The sequence below is a fragment of the Leucoraja erinacea genome, chromosome 35 (assembly GCF_028641065.1).
Source record: "Leucoraja erinacea ecotype New England chromosome 35, Leri_hhj_1, whole genome shotgun sequence".
Classification (NCBI taxonomy): domain Eukaryota; kingdom Metazoa; phylum Chordata; class Chondrichthyes; order Rajiformes; family Rajidae; genus Leucoraja; species Leucoraja erinaceus.
The window spans coordinates 2,689,029-2,711,757 of record NC_073411.1 but is presented as its reverse complement, the minus strand read 5'-3'; the positions used below and the strand labels follow the sequence as shown (position 1 = coordinate 2,711,757).

The 22,729-nt window shown below is 45.7% G+C and overlaps 1 protein-coding gene across 1 annotated transcript in view; it reads right to left on the bottom strand.

Moving 5' to 3' along the window:
• Positions 1-22,350, bottom strand: part of gpat2 (glycerol-3-phosphate acyltransferase 2, mitochondrial) — a 71,637-nt gene extending 49,287 nt beyond the window's left edge. Inside the window, exons 1-6 of the mRNA XM_055662025.1 lie at positions 20,608-22,350; positions 16,482-16,604; positions 14,126-14,199; positions 9,187-9,294; positions 8,951-9,079; positions 5,102-5,201 (exon numbers count right to left, since the gene is read on the bottom strand). Coding sequence (XP_055518000.1) covers positions 5,102-5,201; positions 8,951-9,079; positions 9,187-9,294; positions 14,126-14,199; positions 16,482-16,604; positions 20,608-20,673 — 600 coding nt within the window. The 5' untranslated portion in view covers positions 20,674-22,350. The remainder of the gene's footprint in view (positions 1-5,101; positions 5,202-8,950; positions 9,080-9,186; positions 9,295-14,125; positions 14,200-16,481; positions 16,605-20,607) is intronic.
• Positions 22,351-22,729: the final 379 nt, after the last annotated feature.

Sequence of the window (22,729 nt, the reverse complement as noted above, 5' to 3'; positions counted from 1 at the left end):
ACTCACCCCCCCACCATCTATTCATCCTGCACTGATCTCCCTAGCCACCTCACATTGATTCTCCTGCCACTCCCCATCAATCCTACACTGGTCCCCCAATTCATCCTGTAATGACCCCCCTTCCCATCCATCCTGTACTGCTCCCCCCATCCATCCTGCACAGATCCCCCCCCATTCAACACCACTGACATCCCCGTGCTCTCCCCTCATAATTTTACCTACTCCAACCAACACTCACTAATACCCCTGCCTCAATCCATCCAATCCACACCGATTGCCTTCTCAAGCCCCCCCCACCACCATCTATCCATCTTGCACTGATTCATACACCCCCCCCCCCCCCCCCGACCGACCATATTGTGCTGGAAATGTCTTCAGATATTTGATAACGGAATGCAATCAAATATGTTTTAATTCCCAATGCTATTATTTGTTTTAATCCATAAAGATGGATTAATTAAATTTTGAATACGTGAAACATTAAAACCGCAGTGTTCGATTGTCACTGCTACCTTTGACACGGTATTACATTCATTTTAATGGCAAATCAATGCTGTTAATATGGAGTATCAGTACTGTAGTTGTTTAATGAGCAGCATTCACAACTATACGTTGGATTTATCCAGGTTTTACTTCTACAGTCAGTCATATACATCACAAATTTGGTCAGGAGATATTTCAGTTGAAATTTTAACGTTAATTCTGGTGGGAATGATGGAAAAAGCATTTATCAATATTTTTTTTTTAAATGGTGCTTACAAACTGGGTATCTTCATTGCCACATACATCTAATCTGAATGTCTGGTAATGTGGCGTCTTGAAACATTTAAATATATTACCAAACATTTGCTGCATTTATGTCCTTTGGCCATCTCTTGTTAATTGGTGTAATGTTTAACCTGTCAGATGGGTATAGTCAGTTTTAACAGCTACAGGTGCACAACCTTTTATCCGAAGATCCAAATAACGAAAACCTCCGAATAGCGACATTTTTTCGGTCCTTGAAGAAAGGTCCTTGAAAACGTTCACCGAGGGCGGCCCGCAGAGGTGACAGCGGAACCTCCGGTCGGTCTTCGAAGAAAGGGGAACTAAATCCCCATTCATAAAAGAGAAGGTGAGGGTATATTGCGCGGGAGGGTTAATAATTGACAATATGCTGCTACCTGCCCGCTGAGTTAAAAAGTTCCCACGGTAGACTCACGATACACAGTGTGTCGTGAGTCTTGCGTGGGAACTTTTTAACTCAGCGTGCAGGCAGCAGTGGATTGTCGCTCCCTTCATTTTCACCCCACCTACACCCCTCTGCTTCCCGGCCATGTGTGTGACCCCTTCCCTCCCCTCTCCAGCTCCCCGCTCATTGCACCGGCGCGGGGGCTTTGTACTGTCTTCACGTCGCGATGCTAGCAGCACAGTGCCAGTCACCGGAGACGTCAGGACCAATTGGACGTCGACCACCAGGCCCACCGCAAGCACGGAGAACCCAGAGACCCACAGCCAACAGCAGCCCAGCCGAGTCCCGCTCCAACTACAGAGGAACCTGGGTTGCGGATGACGGGGCGCAGCTCGGGGCGTCGTAGGGGCCCATCGGGGAGCGGGTTCCTGTTGGTCCTGACGTCTCCGGCCACCTGCTATCCTCCGGGAACTGTACCGTCCTTGCAGGAGAGTGGGGTTGTTTGCAGTTGCAGAGGGAGGGGGCAAGGGCGGTACAGTTCCCAGTCACAGCTCCAGTCCAGGGGGGTGGCCGGAGACGTCAGGACCAACGGGACACCGACTCCCAGGCCCACTGCAAGCACGGAGATCCCAGAGACCCACAGCCAGCAGCAACTCCAGTCCAGCCCCGCTCCAACTCCAGAGGAACACGTAGGGGCAGAAGCTGATGGTGTGCAAGGTGTTCTTGGGGTGGCGCAGCTCGGGCTGTGGGCAAACTGCCACTTGTCGCCGTAGCGGCCCATCGGGGAGCGGATTCCTCTGGAGTTGGAGGGGGAGGGGGGTATTGTGCTGTTGATCGCCCCCTGCTATCCCAGGGACAGGGAGACACAGCGGCTTTTTAGACTGGTGGGCAATCACTTCCAAAGTTCTGCCCACACAGTCAGTACACCTCTCCTACACTGCATTTCATGCAAACATTTATTCAGCAAGAAAAAACGACATTGAAGACTCAAACTCGCGACCGAGTAACTGCCAGGATCAAGGCGCAAACTCGCCACCTTGCGGATATGAGCCGAGCACTCTACCACTGAGCCAGTCATTAAAATCTACGCTAAAAAATTTCCATTCCGAAGACCGACAAATTCTGAATTACGAAAAGTGTCTGGTCCCAAGGCTTTCGGATAAAAGGTTGTGCACCTGTATTATCATGAAATGCCTTTAGAAAATTCCTTGCAACCTGTATATTTTGTTGTGGATAAATTATGTCGGAAGCGGGAGTGTTTCTGTGCCAATAGCAATAACGACCCATGCTATGGCCATGTCATGATAATTTTCGGTCCTTCACAGAAAACATGCTTGCATCAATCTGTAGTGTGCATGGTTAAGCATGGTTAAGCAAGTAGGCTGGAACTCTACTCTTTGGAGTTTAGAAGAATGAGAGGCGATCTCATTGAAACATATAAGATCGTGAGGGGCCTTGATCGGGTGGATGCACCGAGGATGTTCCCAATGATCGGGGAAACTAGAACTAGGGGACATAGTTGCAGAATAAGGGGGGGCTCTTTTAAAACTGAGATGAGGAAGAACTTCTTCACCCAGAGGGTGGTTAATTTATGGAATTCACTGCCCCAGGGAGCAGTGGAAGCAGAAACTTTAAATATATTTAAGACTAAAATAGATGGTTTTTTAGCTGCCAAGGGGATAAGGGGCTACGGGGAGAGGGCAGGGATATGGACCTAGGTATGGTTAGTATAGTAAGACCTGAGTGATCTCCTGGACAAGTGTCGATCGCCTAGATTGGGGTCGGAGAGGAATTTCCCGGATTTTTTTCCCGAATTGGACCTGGGTTTTTATCCGGTTTTTTGCCTCCCCCAGGAGATCACGAGGTTCTTGGGGTGGAGAGGGGTGATAGCGGTATAAAGGGGAGGGTAGTGTCTTGTGTTCTGTGTCTTGTGTCTACTGTTTGTGGGTAAGTGTGTCTGTTTAGTGTTCAGCCATGAGCGAATGGCGGTGCAGGCTCGATGGACCTGGTGGTCTGCTCTCGCACCTACTTTCTATGTTTCTATGTTTCTATGTTATCAAGGTCCAGGATTTATTGACACAGGTTGGGTTGATCATACGCTGAATAATCCAACCACATTTTTGTTTGGAAGTGGAAAGAAATAATAAAAATTGCATTAATTGCAATATGTAAAAAGAGTTGAGATACTGTATTATAATTTTGCTGCATGTCATTGTGGTATATCATGTCTTGATTGGTGAATATGTTAGTTTGTGACTTTATTTGAAGCAGAAATAATATGTGAATGCTTCATTGAGCATAATTCTGACTGGTAACTATGCACTTCATCCAAGCACGCGTCATGCAAGCCATCTTAAATGACCATCTAAAATGTCATTTGGCAACCTAAAAAGCTGCCAAGGCTGGCAACAGGGAAAAAAAGTTAAGCGAGATCCCTGCAGGCCCTTAAAATAAATAATAACTAATAATAATAACTTTATTTATAAAGCACTTTAAACAACTGCAGTTGCCACAAAGTGCTGTACATGAGAACTCATGGACAAGAAGTTATTACAAACCATTAAAAACCGTAAAACAAAGGACTATAAAACAGTAAAAATTAAAAGACATTAAAAGCACTAAAAACAGGAGCAATGTCTCAGCCAGTGTCGATAGCCAGAGAATAAAAAAGAGTTTTTAGGGTGGATTTGAAGATGGACAGTGAGGGGGCCTGTCTGAGGTGCAACGGCAAGGTGTTCCAGAGTGCCGGAGCAGCAACAGAAAAGGCTCTATCCCCTCTGAGCTTCCGCTTAGACCTTGGTACCTCAAGTTGCAGTTAACATGAACATTGCTTTAATAGAAGCACCAATATTTACAATCCAAATACATTTCACTCAGTTCTACTTGAAAGAACCTATCTAAAGAATCCAATTGGGGTTTTTTTCTACGGAATATCTCCATTAAGTAGCTGCAAATATTTAACAGTGTATCTGCAGGAGTTGACTGGAGGGTCAGGTAACCCACTGATGAATCATTTACACACAGAGTCATACAGCTTGGAAACAGGGCCTTCGGCCCAAATTGCCCATGTCCCATCTAGTACCACCTGCCAGTGCTTGGCCCATATCCCTATAAACCTTTCCTATCCATGTACCTGTTTCACAATGGCTTTTAAATGTTGTTATAGCAACTACCTCAACTACTTCCTCTGGCAGTTTGATGGATATAAGCACCACCCTTTGCATAATAAAGTTGTCCCTCAGATTCCTATTAAATCTTTTCCCCTCTCACATTGATTCTGGTACTTGGGGTAAAAGACTCTGTGCAGTTATCCTATCTATTCCGCTCATGATCTTACACACTTCTATAAGATCACCCATCATCCTCCTGCCCTCCAAGCAATAAGGATCTATCCTGTTCAACCTCTCCCTATATATATATATATCTCTGGCCCTCGAGTCCTGGCAACATCCTCGTAGTACACCCACAAGACAATAAAACTAAGCAACAGGCTAGTAACGAGTAATGCTGCAAATTCGCAACATGTCACAAGGCAGCGGTGCTGTGCAGATGCAAAAAAGAGCTTTACAGTACTCCACTTTAAATGCGGGAGGAGATACAAGGAACTGCAAGGTCGACACAAAATGCTGGAGTAACTCAGCAGATTAGGCAACATCTCTGGAGAAAAAGAATAGGTGATGTTTCAGTTCGGAACCCTTCACTTTGAAGAGGTTCTCATAAACCGTCATCTGCAGTTCCTTCTTACGCGAGGAACTGCAATGCTGGTTTACAAAAGGACAAAGTGCTGGAGTATTTCAGCGGGTCAGGCAGCATCTCTGGAGAGCATGGATTGGTCTACTTTGAATTCAAAATTAAATCCACTCAGAAATGGCAGATTTGTCTCTACATATTCTTCTAGTTCTCCTTCCATGCAAACAATTAACGACTCACCTCTTCCCTTGCCTTCCTTAGCATCTCAACTTGCCCACGATGGACTTGCAGGTTTACAAATACCCTGTTAAACACTTTCAGCAGGATCCAGCCGGTTATTCTGTGAAGAGTAAGATACTCAAACAATTAAATGTCTAGTCCAGTATATAGCTGTGGTCTTCCAGTAGATTATGTCTGGTTGGACAACATTGGACGCAGTTCACACCTTGCCCACGGGCTCCAACCTTTTGGACCAGCCTTCATTCGACCTTGCTGGTCAGCGTGGGATCGCTGTATCTCTAAACTAAACTTAAACATTCAGTTTGCATATTGCACAGAGCCGCCCCTGGTTTATCTATCCATTGAAGCATCAGCTTGCAGGGACATCCAGAACGAAAAGAGATAGCACGAATTGTTTCGGGAAAAATCATATCTGACTAAATTGATTGAATTTTTCCAAAGCATTTGAATTTGCAAGATGCATTGATGAGGACAGTGCGATTGATATGGGCTGCATGCTCTTTGACAAGGTCTCCATGGAGGCTGGTCCAAACGGTTGGAGCCCGCGGGCAAGATGGAAACTGCGGCCAATGTTGGATTGATAATAGGAGGCAACAGATGACAAGGGAGATTATTTTGTCATTAGACTACTGTGGTCAATGGTGTGTCACTAGGACTGGTGTGTACCTTTGCTGTTTGCTATCCAAGTTATAGATCAGGATATGAAAATGGGAAGCATGATTAGTAAGTTTGAAAATGATATGAGAATCATTTGTGTTGTTGATAATGAGGTTAATCATAGGCCACCGGGTGCTATCGGTCAATTGATAAGACAGGCAGATGGAATTGAATGCAGATAAATGGAAGGAACAGCATATTTAAGAAGGAACTGCAGATGCTGGAAAACAAAGGTACACAAAAATGCTGGAGAAACTCAGCGGGTGCAGCAGCATCTTTGGAGCAAAGCAATGTTTCGGGCCGAAACCCTTCTTCAGACGGGTTCTGCAGCATTTTTGTGTACCTGCAAGGTACTGTATGTAGGGAGGTGTAACATGGGAAGGGCACACACCACAAATACGAAGGCCTGAGATTAGGTATGTTACAAAACGTACCTGAATCGTGGCTGAGCATCTGCCCCTCCCCTTGTGTGTGATTTTGGAGCTGTTTGGAGGGGGCGGGTTTAAAACCCGATTTTTACTAGGCTGCTCCAATCGCAGATGTTCAGCCTAGTAAATCATTAACGGAGAATCGCTGCAAGACCCGTCCCAAAAGCTATTATTAGTTTTATAGGCCTCGAAGAGTAGATATAATAAATTTAAAAGCTCTCGTTCAGTTCGCAAGCTCTGGCAGTCCCAGGGTTTTATAAAGCAAACAATTAAAGGTATGTACCTTATTTTTACATTAAATGGGGCATGTATATAACCCTATAATTATAATTTTCTATAGCGAGTAGCTCATTTTGGGCTTTTTATATCCCCCAGTATTTTTCTCGGCATTTGAGGGCACTAATCCAGCGCGCTGTCAACATTCTAAACCTGCGCGTTCCACATGAACCCACTAGAAAACCGATTTAAATGGGCATTTATTTACAGCAATTGGACACTAAATTCCTTCCATTTGGCCTATAAATTAATGTAAATTAGATATAAAAATCATGTTATATTGTGAATTATTTGTGAATAATCTTTGGACACTTAGGCTATTTAAAAATGTTAATCTTTCCTTAAGAAATGTGCTTTTGACTATCTAAGATCACAGCTTTTTTGTAATGCCCATTGAAAATCAATAGGGAACAAGATGCTAATTTCCGAGTATGAAAATGGTCATAACTTTTTTAATACTTGAGATATGAAAGTGAATTTGGTGTCAAATTAAACTTATTGTTATGCTTTATCTGATGGGATAAATTGCAGACTTGATTTTTTAAATCTCAAAATTTTGTAACATTGCTACTGAGATGGGTAACAAAGACAGGGGAATTTCTGTTACAAGTCCCAGAAGCTCTGAAGGGAGCAGCAGAGGTAGGTTTGAGTTTAGGTTATTGTCATGCGTACCAGTGAAAAGCTTTTTTTTGCATGTTAACCAGTTAGCGGAAAGACAATACATGATTATAATCGAGCCATCCACAGTGTACAGATAAATGATAAAGCCAGTAAAGTCTGATCAAAGATGGTCCATGGGTCTCCAAGGAGGTAGTAGTTCAGGACTGTTCTCTAGTTGTTGGTGGGGGGTGGTTTAGCTGCCTGTTAACAGCTGGGAAGAAACTGTCCCTGAAGTTTAGCCAGGGAGGTATCAGCTTACAGACAGGTAAGCTGGGGAAGATGACTTATGGTAAATAGTCTGGGGTCTTTTCCTTCGAGCAGAGGAGGCTGAGGGGGGCCAGAGAAAGGTATACAGAATGATGTAGGACACAAATAAGAGTAAATAGAAGGAACTTTTTCCTCATATCTAACCACCCTGTGTAAAAGACTGGACATTCAAGCTATCAATTCCCCTCACGATTTTATAAAATCACCCCTTAGCCTCCTGCGCTCTAAGGAATAAAGTCCTAGCCTGCCCAACCTCTCCCTGTAGCTCAAGCCCTCAAGTCCTAGCCATCGTCGTCGTGGCTATCACTCAAGGCCGAGGATAATGGTCTACATTCTGTTGTATTTGTGGATGCTCAGGTGGCTTATGAGTCCAAGTGTTTAAGAAGGAACTGCAGATGCTGGAAAATCGAAGGTAGACAAAAATGCTGGAGAAACTCAGCGGGTGCAGCAGCATCTATGGAGCAAAGGAAATAGGCGACGTTTCGGGCTGAAAACCAAGGGCGAAGGAAATAGGAAATAGGTAACGTTTCGGGCCGAAACCCTTCCGGGTTTCGGCCCGAAACGTTGCCTATTTCCTTCGCTCCATAGATGCTGCTGCACCCGCTGAGTTTCTCTAGCATTTACGTCTGCTTACGAGTCCAATCCTGGCAACATCCTCGTAAATCTTCTCTGCAATCTTTACTGCTTAACGGCATCGCTCTTATAGCAGGGCGACCAAAACTGAACTTACTACTCCAAAATGCAGCTTCACCAACGTCTTATGCAACTGCAACATAATGTTCCAACTTCTCTCCTCTATCCCCTGACTGATGAAGGCCAATGTGCCAAAAGCCTTGTCTACCGTGATGCCACTTTCAGCAGACTGTGCACCTGTACTCCTATTCCCAATCTCCCACCCCAGAGATGCTGCCGGGGTGGGAGATTGCAACCTTCACGTGGTCCGTCCGGTTTCAGCAAATGCAATTAACCTGGCGTGCACAATCAAATAAGATCAAATAGAAAAAGTTGTCCTACAACTTTAGGCTGTGCATACCATACGCAAGAAGAAGAGATGCTGCCTGTCCCGCTCAGTTACTCCAGCATTGTGTGTCTATCCGTACTCCGAGATCCCTCTGCCCTACAATACTCCCCATGGCCCTAACATTCATTACATGCTCTGGTTTGACTTCCCAAATGTCCACTAATATCTTGAATTGTGCAGTCTTCTTTCTTTTAGAAACTTCTTGGCCCCTGCTTCAGAATGTTCGGAGAGGAGTAGTGAAAGGAGATGGGGGGCTGGGAATTTTTCCAAAATTGGAGAATTAAATTTTGGGTTGTAAGCTACACAAGCGGGATAAGCACAACGGTGCTAGCACCTTAAGGTACAGCCTCTGACAATTAGCAAGGCCCAGAATAGAAAGGTCCGAATGGGAATGGGAAAGGGAGGTAAAATTGTTAGCACACGGGAGATCCAAGAGGCCTTGACGGACCGAGCATCAACGCATCTCATGCAGGTTTTGAGCATCTGTGCAATGCTGTTTCATCAACAGGTACACTTTGTCAAAAAACATCAAACCCGTACCTGAGGAAGAGGGGCGAGATGCTAGCCTGGATTTGGTGCAGGATTCCAATGACGTTCTCCACATTACAAGGTGACTTCTGGTCAGACTCAGTAGTGTCAGCTATGTTTTCCTTCACAGCATCCTGCACTCTGTACAAAAAGCATCAATTGTTTTACCACACTTTCCCCGTTCAAAAGCCGCAAAGAGGACAAAGTGAGAGACAATAGAACAATATTCGTGTGGAAATGGCTCTCACCTGGGACTGTCGATGATTGTGTGTTGCAAAGGAGGTACATCGGGGTAAACCTTGCGTTCAGCAAGAAACAGGATGTAGCAGAGGCGTCGAGCCAGCCACCCTCGGTACCTGCAGGAGCACTACAGTCATAGCTCAAGAGCATCATTGGGACCGGCATCAACAGTAACACAGCTACTAGAGACACTGCCTAACAGCGCCTGACACCTGGGTTCATCAGAAGATCAGAAGTGATAGGAGGGTCATAAGTGATAGGAGCAGAATTAGGCCATTTACCCCATCAAGTCTACTCCGCCATTGAATCATGGCTGATCTATCTCTCCCTCCTAACCTCATTCTCCTGCCTTCTCCCCCATAACCTCTGACACCCGTACTAATCAAGTACTACCTGTACTTGCATGTTCTCCCTGTGATCACGTGGGTGCTCCAGTTTCCTCCAACTTTGCAAAGGGGTGGGTTAGTAGGTTAATTGGCCTCTGTAAATTATCCCCCAGTGTACAGATGAGTGGTAGAATCTAGGGGGAGTTCAAGAGAATGAGGGAAGAATTTAAAAAGCGGGATTAAGGCAGGATTAGTGTCAATGGGTGGTTGATGGTCAGTGTGGGCCTTACGGTCCTTTCATGCTGCATCTTTCCAGGACTTCATCCATCGTCAGCTTAGTGCTAATCGGATAAAATAGGAGGGCAAATATAATAATAATAATGATAATAAATTTTATTTATGGGCGCCTTTCAAGAGTCTCAAGGACACCTTACAAAAATTTAGCAGATAGAGGAAAAACATGTAAGGGGAATGAAATAAGGGAATAGTAGAGACATGGACTGGAAGATGGTGAGGGACATGGAATTGTGGATCAGTTGGGGGAGGGAGTTCCAGAGCCTGGGAGCTGCCCTGGAGAAGGCTCTGTCCCCAAAACTGCGGAGGTTGGACTTGTGGATGGAGAGGAGACCAGCTGATGTGGATCTGAGGGACCGTGAGGGTTGGTATACACTGTACATCAGGTTAAACACACAGGGAAGGATATCACATACTGACACCATAAAAACCATGAAACGACACAAAGCGCTGGAGTGACTCAGCGGGTCAGGCAGCATCTCTGGGGAACATGAATAGGTGATGTAGAGGTGGAAGAGAGGAGGGGCTAGACAAAGCCTGGCAGGTAAATAGTTTGACAAAGGCCAGAGAGAAACGAATTGAAGAGTTGCACATTGTGAAGCGAGTGGAAGAAATGCAGGCGGCAGGGAAGGAGAGAAATAAATGCAGGTCCAGGTGGGGCAGAGGGATGAGGGGAGGGGGAGAACAGAAAGAAAGGAGGGGGAGGTTGACGTTGCCTCAAATGGGAGGATCCAAACCATTGGGATGTTAGCTGCCAAGTGGAATATGAGGTGTGGCTCCTCCAGTTTGCATGTGGCCCCACTCTGGCAATGAAGGCAGCCCAGGACAGATGGATCAGTGCGGGAATGGGAAGGGGAATTAAAATTGTTGGCAATCAGGAGATCCAGTAGACCTTGGCAGACCATGCACAAGTGTTTGGTGAAATGGTCGTCGTGTCTGCGCTTGGTCTCCCTGATGTACAGAAGGTGACACCGGGAACAGTAGACGAAGTTAGAAGAAGTGCATGTAAAACCCTGTCCCACCTGGAAGGACTGCTTCAGTCCCTGGATGGAGGCAAGGAAGGAGGCAGAAGAACAGTTGTAATATCTCTCTTCCAGTTTCCTTCCTGCCCCCCCCTCCCCCCCTTTCCAATCAGCTTCAAGAAGGGTCCTAACCTATCCACATACTCCAGAGATTCTGACCCAGAATTACTCCAGCACTTTGTGTCTTTTTTTTGTAACCCAGCATTTGCAGTTCCTTGTTTCACATAAAAGCCGTGGATTGGCGTGGATGAGGCTGCTGTAGATTATTAATATCTTTAGTTACGGGTGAGCGGGGGTAGGGAAGGGCAGTGGGATATATCTCCGCTTTCTTTTCACTTCTTCGTTAGTTCAGGTTTTTCTTTTTTCTTTTTCAAAACTCTTTCTTTTCTTTTTCCTTTCTTCATCCTTCCCCTTCTTTCCTTTATTCTTTTCTCTGATTTATTATTAGTTTATAAAATGTTAAAACTGAAGCTGTACGAAAATTATGTCGATTACTTTCCCCTTGTACAATTGCTTCTAATAAAACAAATATTATTAAAAATATATATATCTTTAGTTAAACATAACTGCAATGGATCTTGTTCGATTTGTCATTACAAAGCAGCAAAATGGCACAATCCATCTGTTCTGCATGATGCTGCAGTACTCTCCAGAGTTGTCAGATAAAGCAGTCTGTAGCACGTTGACAGCAATCAACTCAAAAGTGCCACATGCTTCCAATCCACCAGTGCTGATACCCCATTAAAATGCCACAAGGCTGGATTGCTGGGGTTATGTTCAGTTCTGGGCACCATGTTATAGAAAAGATGTTGTCAAGCTGGAAAGGGTCTAGAGAAGATTTACAAGGATGTTGCCAGGGCTAGAGGGTCTGAGCTACAGGGAGAGGTTGAGTAGGCTGGGTCTCTATTCCTTGGAGCACAGGAAGATGAGGGGTGATCTTATTGAGGTGTTTAAAATCATGAGAGGAATAAATCAAGTAGATGCACAGAGTCTCTCGTCCAGAGTAGGTGAATCGCGGACCAGAGGACACAGGTTTAAGATGAAGGGGAAAAGATTTAAGAGGAATCTGATGGGTAACTTTTTCACACAAAGGGTAGTGGGTGTTTGGAACAAGGTGCCAGAGGAGGTAGTTGAGGCAGGGGCTAACCCAACATTTAAAAAACAGTTAGACAGGTACATGGATGGGACAGGTTTGGAGGGATATAGACCAAACACGGGTAGGTGGGACTAGTGTAGCTGGGTCATGTTGGTTGGTGTGGGCACGTTGGGCGGGAGGGCCTGTTTCCACACTGCGTCACTCTAGGACACTGGTTCCACTGCCTAGTTACAGAACAATGCCTCATGCAATGTCTCCAGTGCAGTATCACCCAACAACTAGAATCATAGCCAAACTACATGGATACAGGCCCATCCTCGCAACCTGCCCATGCTAACCCATCTACACTAGTCTCACCTGCCCACATTTGGCCCATATCTCTCTAAATATGTCCTATCCATGTACCTGTCCAAATGTGCTTTAAATGTTATTCTAGTACCAGCTCAACCATCTCTTAACTGCCCGTTCTATATACCCACCACACTCTGTTTGAAAAAGTTGCCCCTTAGGTTCCTATTAAATCTTTCCACTCTTACCTTAAACCTACATTCTCTGGTTCTTATTCCCTTACTTTGGGTAAAAGGCTCTGTGCAACTCCCCCTATTTATTCTCCTCATGACTCCTCTAAAAAATCATCCTTTATCGTCCTACGCTCCATGAAATAAAGTCCTAGCCTGCCCAATCCCCATAGCTCAAGCCCTCAAATCTTGGCAACATCCTCGTAAACCCCCTCTGCACTCCTTCCATACATCGATCCTACAGCTGAGTGACCAAAACTGACCACAGTACTCCAAATGTGGCCTCATCAATGCCTTGTGCAACTGTAAGATAACATCCCAACTTCTATACTCAATAAATAGACACAAAATGCTGGAGTAACTCAGCGGGACAGGCAGCATCTCTGGAGAGAAGGAATGGTGATGTTTCAGGTCGGGACCCTTCTTGAAACGTATACTCGATACCCTGACTGATGAAGGGACTATTGTCTCTAATGTGCTGAAAGGCTTCTAGACCAAGGGTTCCCAATGTGGGGTAAATTTAACCCTAGGGGGTAAAATTCGCCTACTCAGGGGATGAATTTCTTGATTCTGGATTTGTACATGTTTTTTCTCATTGGCAGACTGTGTTTGGTTCTGGTATACCGGTATTTGTTCATCATTAGTTGTTCAAAAATAAGTGAAGTAACATTGTTATGTGCTGTTAAAGTTACAAGGGGTAAACGGGACGAAAAAGGTTGCAAACCCCTATTCTAGACCATCCTATCGATCTGTGATGTCACTTTCAAGGAACTAAGAGAACACTTTGCACGTAATGGAAATATGAAGCATCCGTGGACAAACATTGACAACGCTCGCCATCATCCAAGATTCTAGAACCTTTGTTCTGAGGATTTTAAATTTGTGCAGGTTATTAATAATTGCATTGAATGAAGCTGGCCAGAAGATGTTACAATGCCATCAGTAGACTGTAGAGGCGAGAACTCCACATGCGAGGCCACTGTCATTTTCTCAATCTATCTCTGGAACTCAGACATTGGGAATCATAGGACAGTACAGCACAGGGACGGGTCCTTTGGCCATTTATGTTTGTGCCCAACATGATGCCAAGTTAAACTGATCTCATCTGCCTGTTCATAATCCATATCCTTCTATTCCTTGCACATCCACATGCCTATCAAAACCTCACTTAAAGTCCACTATCGTACCTATCTCCACCACCGCTCCTGGCAATGTGGTCCAAATCATTTAAGAGTATGGCGCAGCGGTAGAGTTGTTACCTTACAACGCTTGTAGTGCCGGAGACCCTGGTTTGATCCCGACTACGGGTGCTGACTGTATGGAGTTTGTATCTTCTCCCCGTGACCGCGTGGGTTTTCTCAGAGATCTTCGTTTTCCTCCCACACTCCAAAGACGTACCGGTTTGGAGGTTAATTGGCTTGGTATGAGTGTAAATTGTCCCTAGTGTGAGTGGGATAGCGTTAATGTGCGGGGATTGCTGGTCGGTGCGGAGTCGGTGGGTCGAAGGGTGTTTCCGCGCTGTCTCTCTAAACTAAACTAATGTAAAGCACAGAAAGCTGCACGAAGCTCGCTGAGCATGACAAAATAACTCCAAACACCTCAATGACCTTTCAATCCACCCGCCATTCCAGCTTCACTGCTGCCAAAGTAAAAAAACAACAAAGTTGTCTGTAACCGCATTATCAACCTACCTTGTTTGCTTCTCAGTCACAAGAATAGCATTTCGAAATCCCAGCAAGGGTAAGTAATTATGGAAAAGCAAGCCCTGGAATAACAAGATAATTTTACTGTAGGAAGCTGCACTCAAAATATGAAGGCAAAGAAGCTGCAAGAGCAATAGAGGGTAATGCATGAAAACCATGAGCGCAGCAAATTAAGGCAGTGACGTTTGAATAAAAATAAAAAGCCCTTGTGGGCAAAATCCATATGCAACTCTGATTCACAAACTGAACGATACAGTATGGAAACAGGCCCTTCAGCCCACTGAGTCCATGCCAACCACCGATCACTTGTTCACACTGGTTCTATGTTATTTCTATGTTATGGTCTTCCCGGTTGTCATCAGGCAACTGACCATTCTATCAACAACCAGAGATAGTCCCGTTCTGAGCTTCTATCTACCTCATTGGTGAGCCTCGCATTACCTTTAATCGGACTTTACTGGAGTTTATCTTGCACTAAACATTATTTCCTTTATCATGTGTCTATACACTGTGGACGGCTCAATTGTAATCAAGTATTATCTTTCTGCTGTCTGGTTAGCATGCGACAAAAGCCTTTCACTATATCCCGGGTCATATCTCAGCAAACAGCATCAATCCCACTTCATCATCTGCCCATCAATCACCAACCCCATTGTGTAAGAAGAAGCTGCGGATGCTAGTTTAAACCAAAGATAGACGCAAAATGCTGGAGTAACTCAACGGGACAGGCAGCATCTCTGGAGAGAAGCATTGGGTGACATTTCGGGTCGAGACCCTTCTTCAGACTGGTTTGGGATAAGGGAAAGGAGAGATATAAGATGGTGATGTGGAGAGATAAAGAACAATGAATGAAAGATATGCAACAAAGTAACGATGATAAAGGAAACAGGCCGTTGTTAGCTGTTTGCTGGGTGAAAATGAGAAGCTAGTGCGACGGGTGGGGGAGGGATAGAGAGTGGCAAAGCCGGGGCTACCTGAAGTTAGAGAATGGTCTGTGTAGGAATGAGAAGGAGAGTTAAAGTGTCCAGCAACCGGGAGATCAGGTAGGTTCAGGCGGGCTGGGCGAAGGTGTACACTGCCTCGGAAAAGTAGCCAACATGATACAAGACATGTCCCACCTCAGTCATTTTCCCTTCTCCCTGATCCCATCGCGACAAAGGTGCTGAAACTTAAGCTTAACTCAGGGACAGCTTCTTCCCCTCTGTTATCAGGTTTCTGAACTATATATATATATATATATAGCGTACTTGATTGGCTAGTAAGCAAAACTAACTTTTCACTGTTCCTTGTTTAAGCAGGAATTGCAGATGCTGAAAAATCTAAGGTAGACAAAAAGGCCAACCAGCGTCTTTACCATCTCAGACGGCTGAGGGACTTCAAGCTCCCCCTCAGGTTGCTCAAGAACTTCTACACCCATACTGTGGAGAGCATCCTGAGTGGGAGCATCATCACCTGGAGGGGGAACACCGCCAAGAGGGACCAACTGGCTCTGAGGAGGGTGGTTCGCTCAGCTGAGCGGACCATCAAAACCACCCTTCCCAACCTGCAGGACATCTACACCAAGCGCTGCAGGTCAAGAGCCAGGAGGATTATCCAGGACCACACTCACCCCAACAACAGACTGTTTTCCCTGCTGCCCTCAGGGAAACGGTACCGGCTGCTCAGGGCCAACACGGAGGGAATGAGGAGGAGTTTCTTTCCCCGGGCATGAGCCTGCTGAACGAGGACTGAGTGTCCCCCCCCCCCCCCCCCCCCCCCCAATGCCCAAACCCCCCGCCCCGCCTCGCCACCATCAAACACACACACACACACGGGAGTGAACTGGATGGAACATGCTGTCATCACAGGTGTTCCACGGCACTTGTCACTTTGCTTGTAACAGCACTACTTGTTATGTGGTATATTTATGGGGTATGTGTTATATGTGGGTATTATTTTATGTGGGTTATGTGTAAGTGGGAAACTATGCACAATTGGAGAGGCACTTAAGCATTTCACTACTGGTTATAACTGTATTATTGAGTATGTGACCAATAAACTTGAACTTGAACTTGAAATGATGGAGAAACTCAGTTGGTGAGGCAGCATCTATGGAGTGAAGGAAATAGGATACATTTCCTTCGCTCCTTTCACTGTTCCTTGGTGCACGTGACAATAATATGCATTTGACAATGCATTTCGTTGTCTCTGTACTGTACACTGACAATGACAATTAAAATTGAATCTGAATCTGAATCTGAATAAACCTAGGCCTCTATGCCACATTGTCTCCAGGAGACTAATGAGCTCAAAATGCCATGCCTGCCCGATTTATAGTTCGCTATAAGCAACACAATTCTTTTACCCAGCTTTGTGGAGCACAGATGTAGCAGCATCGGCCAACGAATGGTCGGGTATTCCCCAAGAGACTGATACCTCCAGAAGATAGGCCGAAAGTCGGCACAGATAACATGCCCGCGTGATTCACCTAGGAGTAACAGAAAAACAGTAGCATTCTTTAAAGCTTATCTGTAGTATAGAACATTTCCTTTTCTTAAAGATGCGCTTTCTAGTTCCTTTGATGGACAACTCTCTTAAAGTTGAACGTTGAAAATATTACATGTAGGAAATAACTGCCGATGCTGGTTTAAATCAAAGATCGACACAAAATGCTGGAGTAATTCAGCGGGTCAGGCAGCATCTCTGGAAAGAAGGAATGGGTGACGTTTCGGGTCGAGATCCTTCTTCAGACTGATGTCAGGGGAGTGGGCGCTACAGTGATAACATGGGGTCGGAGACAGTAAGGCTGGTAGGAGAACTGGGAATGGGAATGGGGAAGGGATGGAGAGAGAGGGAAAGCAAGGGATACTTGAAATTAGAGAAGTCAATGTTCAGACTGCTATTATATTTCTGGGTTAAAACGTGGTTGTAGAGAGCAGGAGGAATCACGGAGGGGGAACAGTGAGAGAGGATGTTGCTGAACTCTCGTAGGAGAGAGGAGGAAAACGTATTCAATGTAGACACACCTTGAGGAGATTGCACAGTGGAGCAAACAAAATGTGTAGGAAAGAACTGCAAATGCTGGTTCAAAGATCAAAGATAGACACAAAATGCTGGAGTAACTCATATTTCTGGGTTAAAACATTGAAAATATTACAGTACATTTCATTCATTCATTCCTATTATTTTAGTTTAGACCAAAACATTTAATATAGATAACTGATAACACATGTAGACAAAAGTGGTGGAGAAACTCAGTGGGTACGACAGCATCTATGGAGTGAAGGAAATAGGCTACGTTTCAGGCCGAAACCCTCCTTCAGACTAATGTGAGGGTAGGCGGGGAGGAAGGAGGAGGAGGAGCCAGAGGGCCGAGGGAGAGCTGAGAAGGGGAAGAGACAGCAAGGACTACTGAAAATTGGTGAAGTCAATGTTCATGCCGCTAGGGTGCAGACTGCCCAAGCGGAACATGAGGTGCTGCTCCTCCAATTTCCGGTGGTGCTCACTCTGGCATTGGAGGAGGCCCAGGATAGAAAGGTCTGATTCGGAATGGGAGGGGGAGTTGAAGTGCTGAGCCACCGGGAGATCAGGTTGGTTAATGCGGACCGAGCGGAGGTGTTCGGCGAAACGATCACCAAGCCTACGCTTGGTCTCACCAATATAGATCAGCTTGCATCTAGAGCAGCGGATGCAATAGATGAGGTTGGAGGAGATGCAGGTGAACCTTTGTCGCACCTGGAACGGCTGCTTGTGTCCTTGAATGGAGTCGAAGGGGGAGGTAAAGCGACAAGTGTAGCATCTCTTGCGGTTGCAACGGAAAGTGCCCGGGGAGGGGGTGGTGCGGGAGGGAAGCGAAGAATTGACAAGGGAGTTATGGAGGGAGTGGTCTTTGCGGAAAGCAGACGGGGGGGGGGAGATGGGAAGATATGGCGAGTGGTGGGGTCTCGTTGGAGGTGGCGAAAATGATGGAGGACTATTTGTTCTATGTGACGGCTCGTGGGGTGGAAGGTGAGGACAAGGGGGACTGCCCTTGTTCCGAGTGGGGGGATGGGGAAAGAGAGAGAGCAGTGTTACGGGGTATTGAAGAGACCCTGGTGAGAGCCTCATCTATAGTAGGGGAGGGGAACCCCCGTTCCCTGAAGAATGAGGACATTTCCGATGCCCTGGTGTGGAACACCTCATCCTGGGAGCAGATGCGGCGTTGACAGAGGAATTGGGAGTGGGGGATGGAGTCCTTAGAGGAAGCAGGGTGGGAAGAAGTGTAGTCTAGATAGCCATGGGAGTCAGTGGGTTTATAGTGGATTTCGGTCAGAAGTCTATCACCTGCAATGGAGATAGTGAGGTCAAGAAATGGTAGGGAAGTGTCGGAAATGGTCCAGGTGTAATTGAGTGCCGGATGGAAGTTGTGGTGAAGTGGATGAAGTCAGTCAGTTGTGTGCGGGTGCAGGAGGTGGCACCACTGCAGTCGTCGATGTAGCAGAGGTAGAGGTCGGAGATGGGGCCCTGGTACGTCTCGAACAAGGATTGTTCGGCGTACCCTACAAAGAGGCAGGAATAGCTGGGGCACATGCGCCTTGTATTTGGAGGAAATGGGAGGAGTCAAACGAAAATTTATTAAGGGTAAGGACCAGCTTTGCTAGGCGGAGGAGAGTATCTGTAGACGAGGATTGGTTGGTTCTCCGGTCGGTGAAGAACCGGAGGGCTTTGAGACCCCCCTGGTGGGGGATGGAGGTGTAGAGTGATTGGACATCCATGGTGAAGATGAGGGGATGGGGGCATAGAGAATGGAATGCCCGGAGACGATGGAGAGTGTCTGAGGTGTTTTGAACATAGGTAGGGAGGGAGGGAGGGATTTAACCAGGCGGGGATAGGATGGAGTCAAGGTATGTGGAAATATGTTTGGTAGGGCACGAACAGGCAGAAACAATGGGTCTACCAGAACAGTCAGGTTTGTGGATTTTGGGGAGAAGGTAAAATTGGGCCGTGCGGGGCTGGGGAACGATGAGGTAGGAGGCTTGGGCGGGGGCAGGGAGCGGCAGTGGATGAAGACAGTGATGGTGCTCGAGATAGTGGCCTGGTGCTCGTTTGTAGGGTCATGGTCCAGGGATAAGTAGGAGGAGGTGTCCGAGAGTTGGCGCGAGGCCTCAGCTTTGTAGAGGTCAACGATCCACACTGTGCCTTGTGATATAAAAAATACTGCTGAAATACTAGGGCAGCACAGTGGCACAGCTGGTAAGGCCACTGCCTCATGGTGCCAGACACTCGGGTTCAATCCTGGTGTGTGTGTGTGTGTGTGTGTGTGTGTGCGTGCGTGTGTTCGTGCGTTCTTTGCACGCTTTCCCTGTCCAGTTTGCTTCCACATCCCAAAGATGTGCGGTTTGAAGGTGAAATGGCCTTGGCAAATTGCTCCAAGCATGTGGGGAGTGGATGAGAAAGTGGGATAAGGAGCATCTGGTGTGAACAGGTGATTGATGTTGGGCTGAAGGGCCTGTTTCCATGAATCAAAAAAATCTTCTCCCAAACTAGCTCGATGAAAGTTAACGTACACAAAGTATCTCAGCTCAAAAGCTTCATTACCTTTGGATCCAAATTCAAAATGGAATATTATTTGGAGCCTCAACTGCAACATGTTGTCAGTAACAAGGAAAGCATTTCAGACCCAGTGTCGGTAGACAAAAAATGCTGGAGAAACTCAGCGGGTGAGGCAGCATCTATAGAGAGAAGGAATAGGCGACGTTTCAGGTCGAGACCCTTCTTCAGACCCAGTAAGGTCAGTAATTAAACTGAAGGAAATGCAAAACGAGTCCAAGGATTAACTCTTTAATCCTTTAAATGAATGAATGTATAGGTTTATTGGCCAAGTATTCACATACAAGGAATTTGCCTTGGTGCTCTGCCCGCAAGTGACAACATGACATGCAGTGACAGTTAGGAATGACACATGAAACATTAATGAACATAAAACAATTAGTGAATCTATTCAGTACCTCTTCCAAATCTAATATTTCCTCCTTGTTTAGGAAGGGTCTCGACCTGAAACATTATCCATTCTTTCTCTCCAGAGATGCAGCCTATGTGCTGTGTTACTCCAGCTTTTTGTGTCTATTTTCCTTCTTGTTCAAGATTCTCTACACCTGAAGCACCACATCCTCACTTTTGTATTGCAACTGCCTTGTGATAAAGACTAATATTCCATTTGCCTTTTAGATTTATTTATTTATTGCATTCAGTGTTACCTTTAAGCAGCTTAAATACAGAAATACTTAAATCTCTTTCAGTCTCCACTGCACCTAGTTTCTAGTAAGAAAATATTCATTTCTCCCCAGGGTAAAATGATCTTTCTTTCCCAACATCACTTCACTCATGCATTTATCCCATTCCAGATTCTTACTCCTGTGGAATATATGGTGGTATAATATAAAATGCTGAGAAACAGCAACTTCTAACCACTAACCTTCAACACATTATGACCTGCATTAACGATAACTTACTTTCTTGATTAATTTTCTGGATTCTTTTGGAACAAATTCATCATCCTTATCTTCCTTCAAAGCCATGGTATCACCTTAAACGAGCAGAATTTACTGAAAAATAGTTAATTATGGTTATAAATATACAATTAATAAAAGAGTAACTTGAAATGTTCTCACGTTCCAAGGTTCTAGGTGGGATGGCAGGTTGGACCAGGTGGGATGCCATCTACACGCTACATCAGTGGTTCTTAACCTGGGGGTAGTGACCTCCTTTGGGGGTCATTTGGGGCTTTGCCGAGGGGTCATGAAGGGAACACAAATAACATATCAATTTGCAGGTAGACAAAAATGTTGGGGAAACTCAGCGGGTGCAGCAGCATCTATGGAGCGAAGGAAATAGGCAACGTTTCGGGCCGAAACCCTTCTTCAGACATATCAATTTGTTGAGCCCATGTTTAGGAACCTAACAAAGGTACATGCCACAAACAGTATTTTGTTCACCTATGGGCGTTCTGGTGCCAAAAAGGCTCGAAAGCGCCAAAACCACTGCTCTACATCTACACTCATGATGCCTTGAGAAAACAGCCAACATTACCTTCACCCCAGTTATTCCCTCTTCTCCCTCCTCCCTTCAGGCAGAAGATACAAATGCTTGAAGGAATGTATCACCAAGTTCAAGAACAACTTCTGTCTCTGTTATCAGGTTGCTGAACAGTCCTTTGACAAGCTGGGGTGTAGTCAAAATCTTCCAACCTACCTTATTGTGGACTACGGATCTATACGTTACTCTTAGCATTATACAAAAGCAGCAATTTTTTTGTTCCGTACGCAACGGAGTACAAAGGTAAGGATACTCAATATGTTGATACCTGTCACGAGATTGCAGTTTCTCTGTTCTGCATGAAACAGGATACACAGATAATAACAGTGTATATGATCCTAGCAAATACCAGCTGGTGGCTTCTGAGCGCTGCATGTGTCAAGGTAAGGATGATGAATATGTTGACAACTGATATTAGTGGCATCCTCTGAACTTTGCACACAGTTGACTTCAAAGGTAGTGACAACAAATGTGTTAATAGCAAGTCTGTGTGTATTGGAGGCATAATGGTAATGAGTGTGTATGTTAAATAGCAAATACCAGCTGGCGTGAAGCAGAGTTCAAAGGTTGGGAAAATGAATATGTTCAATAACAGATTCTAACTGGCAGCTTGGTTTAATGTATTAATGAATTGTACACCTTAATAGTGTTTGAGGTGGGGTGGGAGATTGTAACCTTCACGTGGTCCGCCCCGTTTCGACGAATGCAATCAACCTGGCGTGCAGAATCAAATAAGATCAAATACAACAAGTTGTCCTACAACTTTTGGCTGTGCACGCCATACGCAAGAAGAAGGTGAGGTGTTTGAGGTGTACAACAGTCTATACCAGGGGTCTCCAAACTATGGCCTGCGGGCCACATCCGACCCTCCACAAAACTTTATCCGGCCCGCAGCAAGCTCTTAACACGTCCGGTGCGACGGCTATTTAGCGAGTTCTGCTGTAGGGGTGTAGGGGTGCAGTGCTGCCGGAGCTCACCGGAACGTCGCTCCTGCACCTCTGTAAAATAAAAAGCTGAAATAATCAGCGGGGAATTTTAACTAACGGGAATTTTAACTAGAGGTACTCAGAGAATAACTTAGCACTCAACACAAAAAAAACAAAAGAGCTCATCATTGACTTCAAGAAGCAGGGTGACCATCCCCCACTGCATATAAACGGAAAAAGAGTGGACAGAGTCTCCAGTTTCAGGTTCCTGGGCACCCACATCTCAGCAGATCTAGGGTGGTCAACTCCCTGGTAAGGAACGCACAACAACGACATTACTTCCTAAGATCACTCAAGAAAGTCAACTTGCCACAACAGCTGCTGGTGTCATTCTACCATTGCTCCATAGAGAGTGATCTGACACATGGCATCCTGGTGTGGGACAGCAACAGGTCTGCGGCTGGCAAGAAGGCTCTGCAGCGAGTCATCAACACAGCCCAGAAGATCACCAACACACACATCTGCTGCCCTGGAAGAGATCTATAGGTCTCGTTGCCTGCGCATGGCATTACGCATCGGGCGCGGCCTAACAATGGCCGTGGGACTCATCATC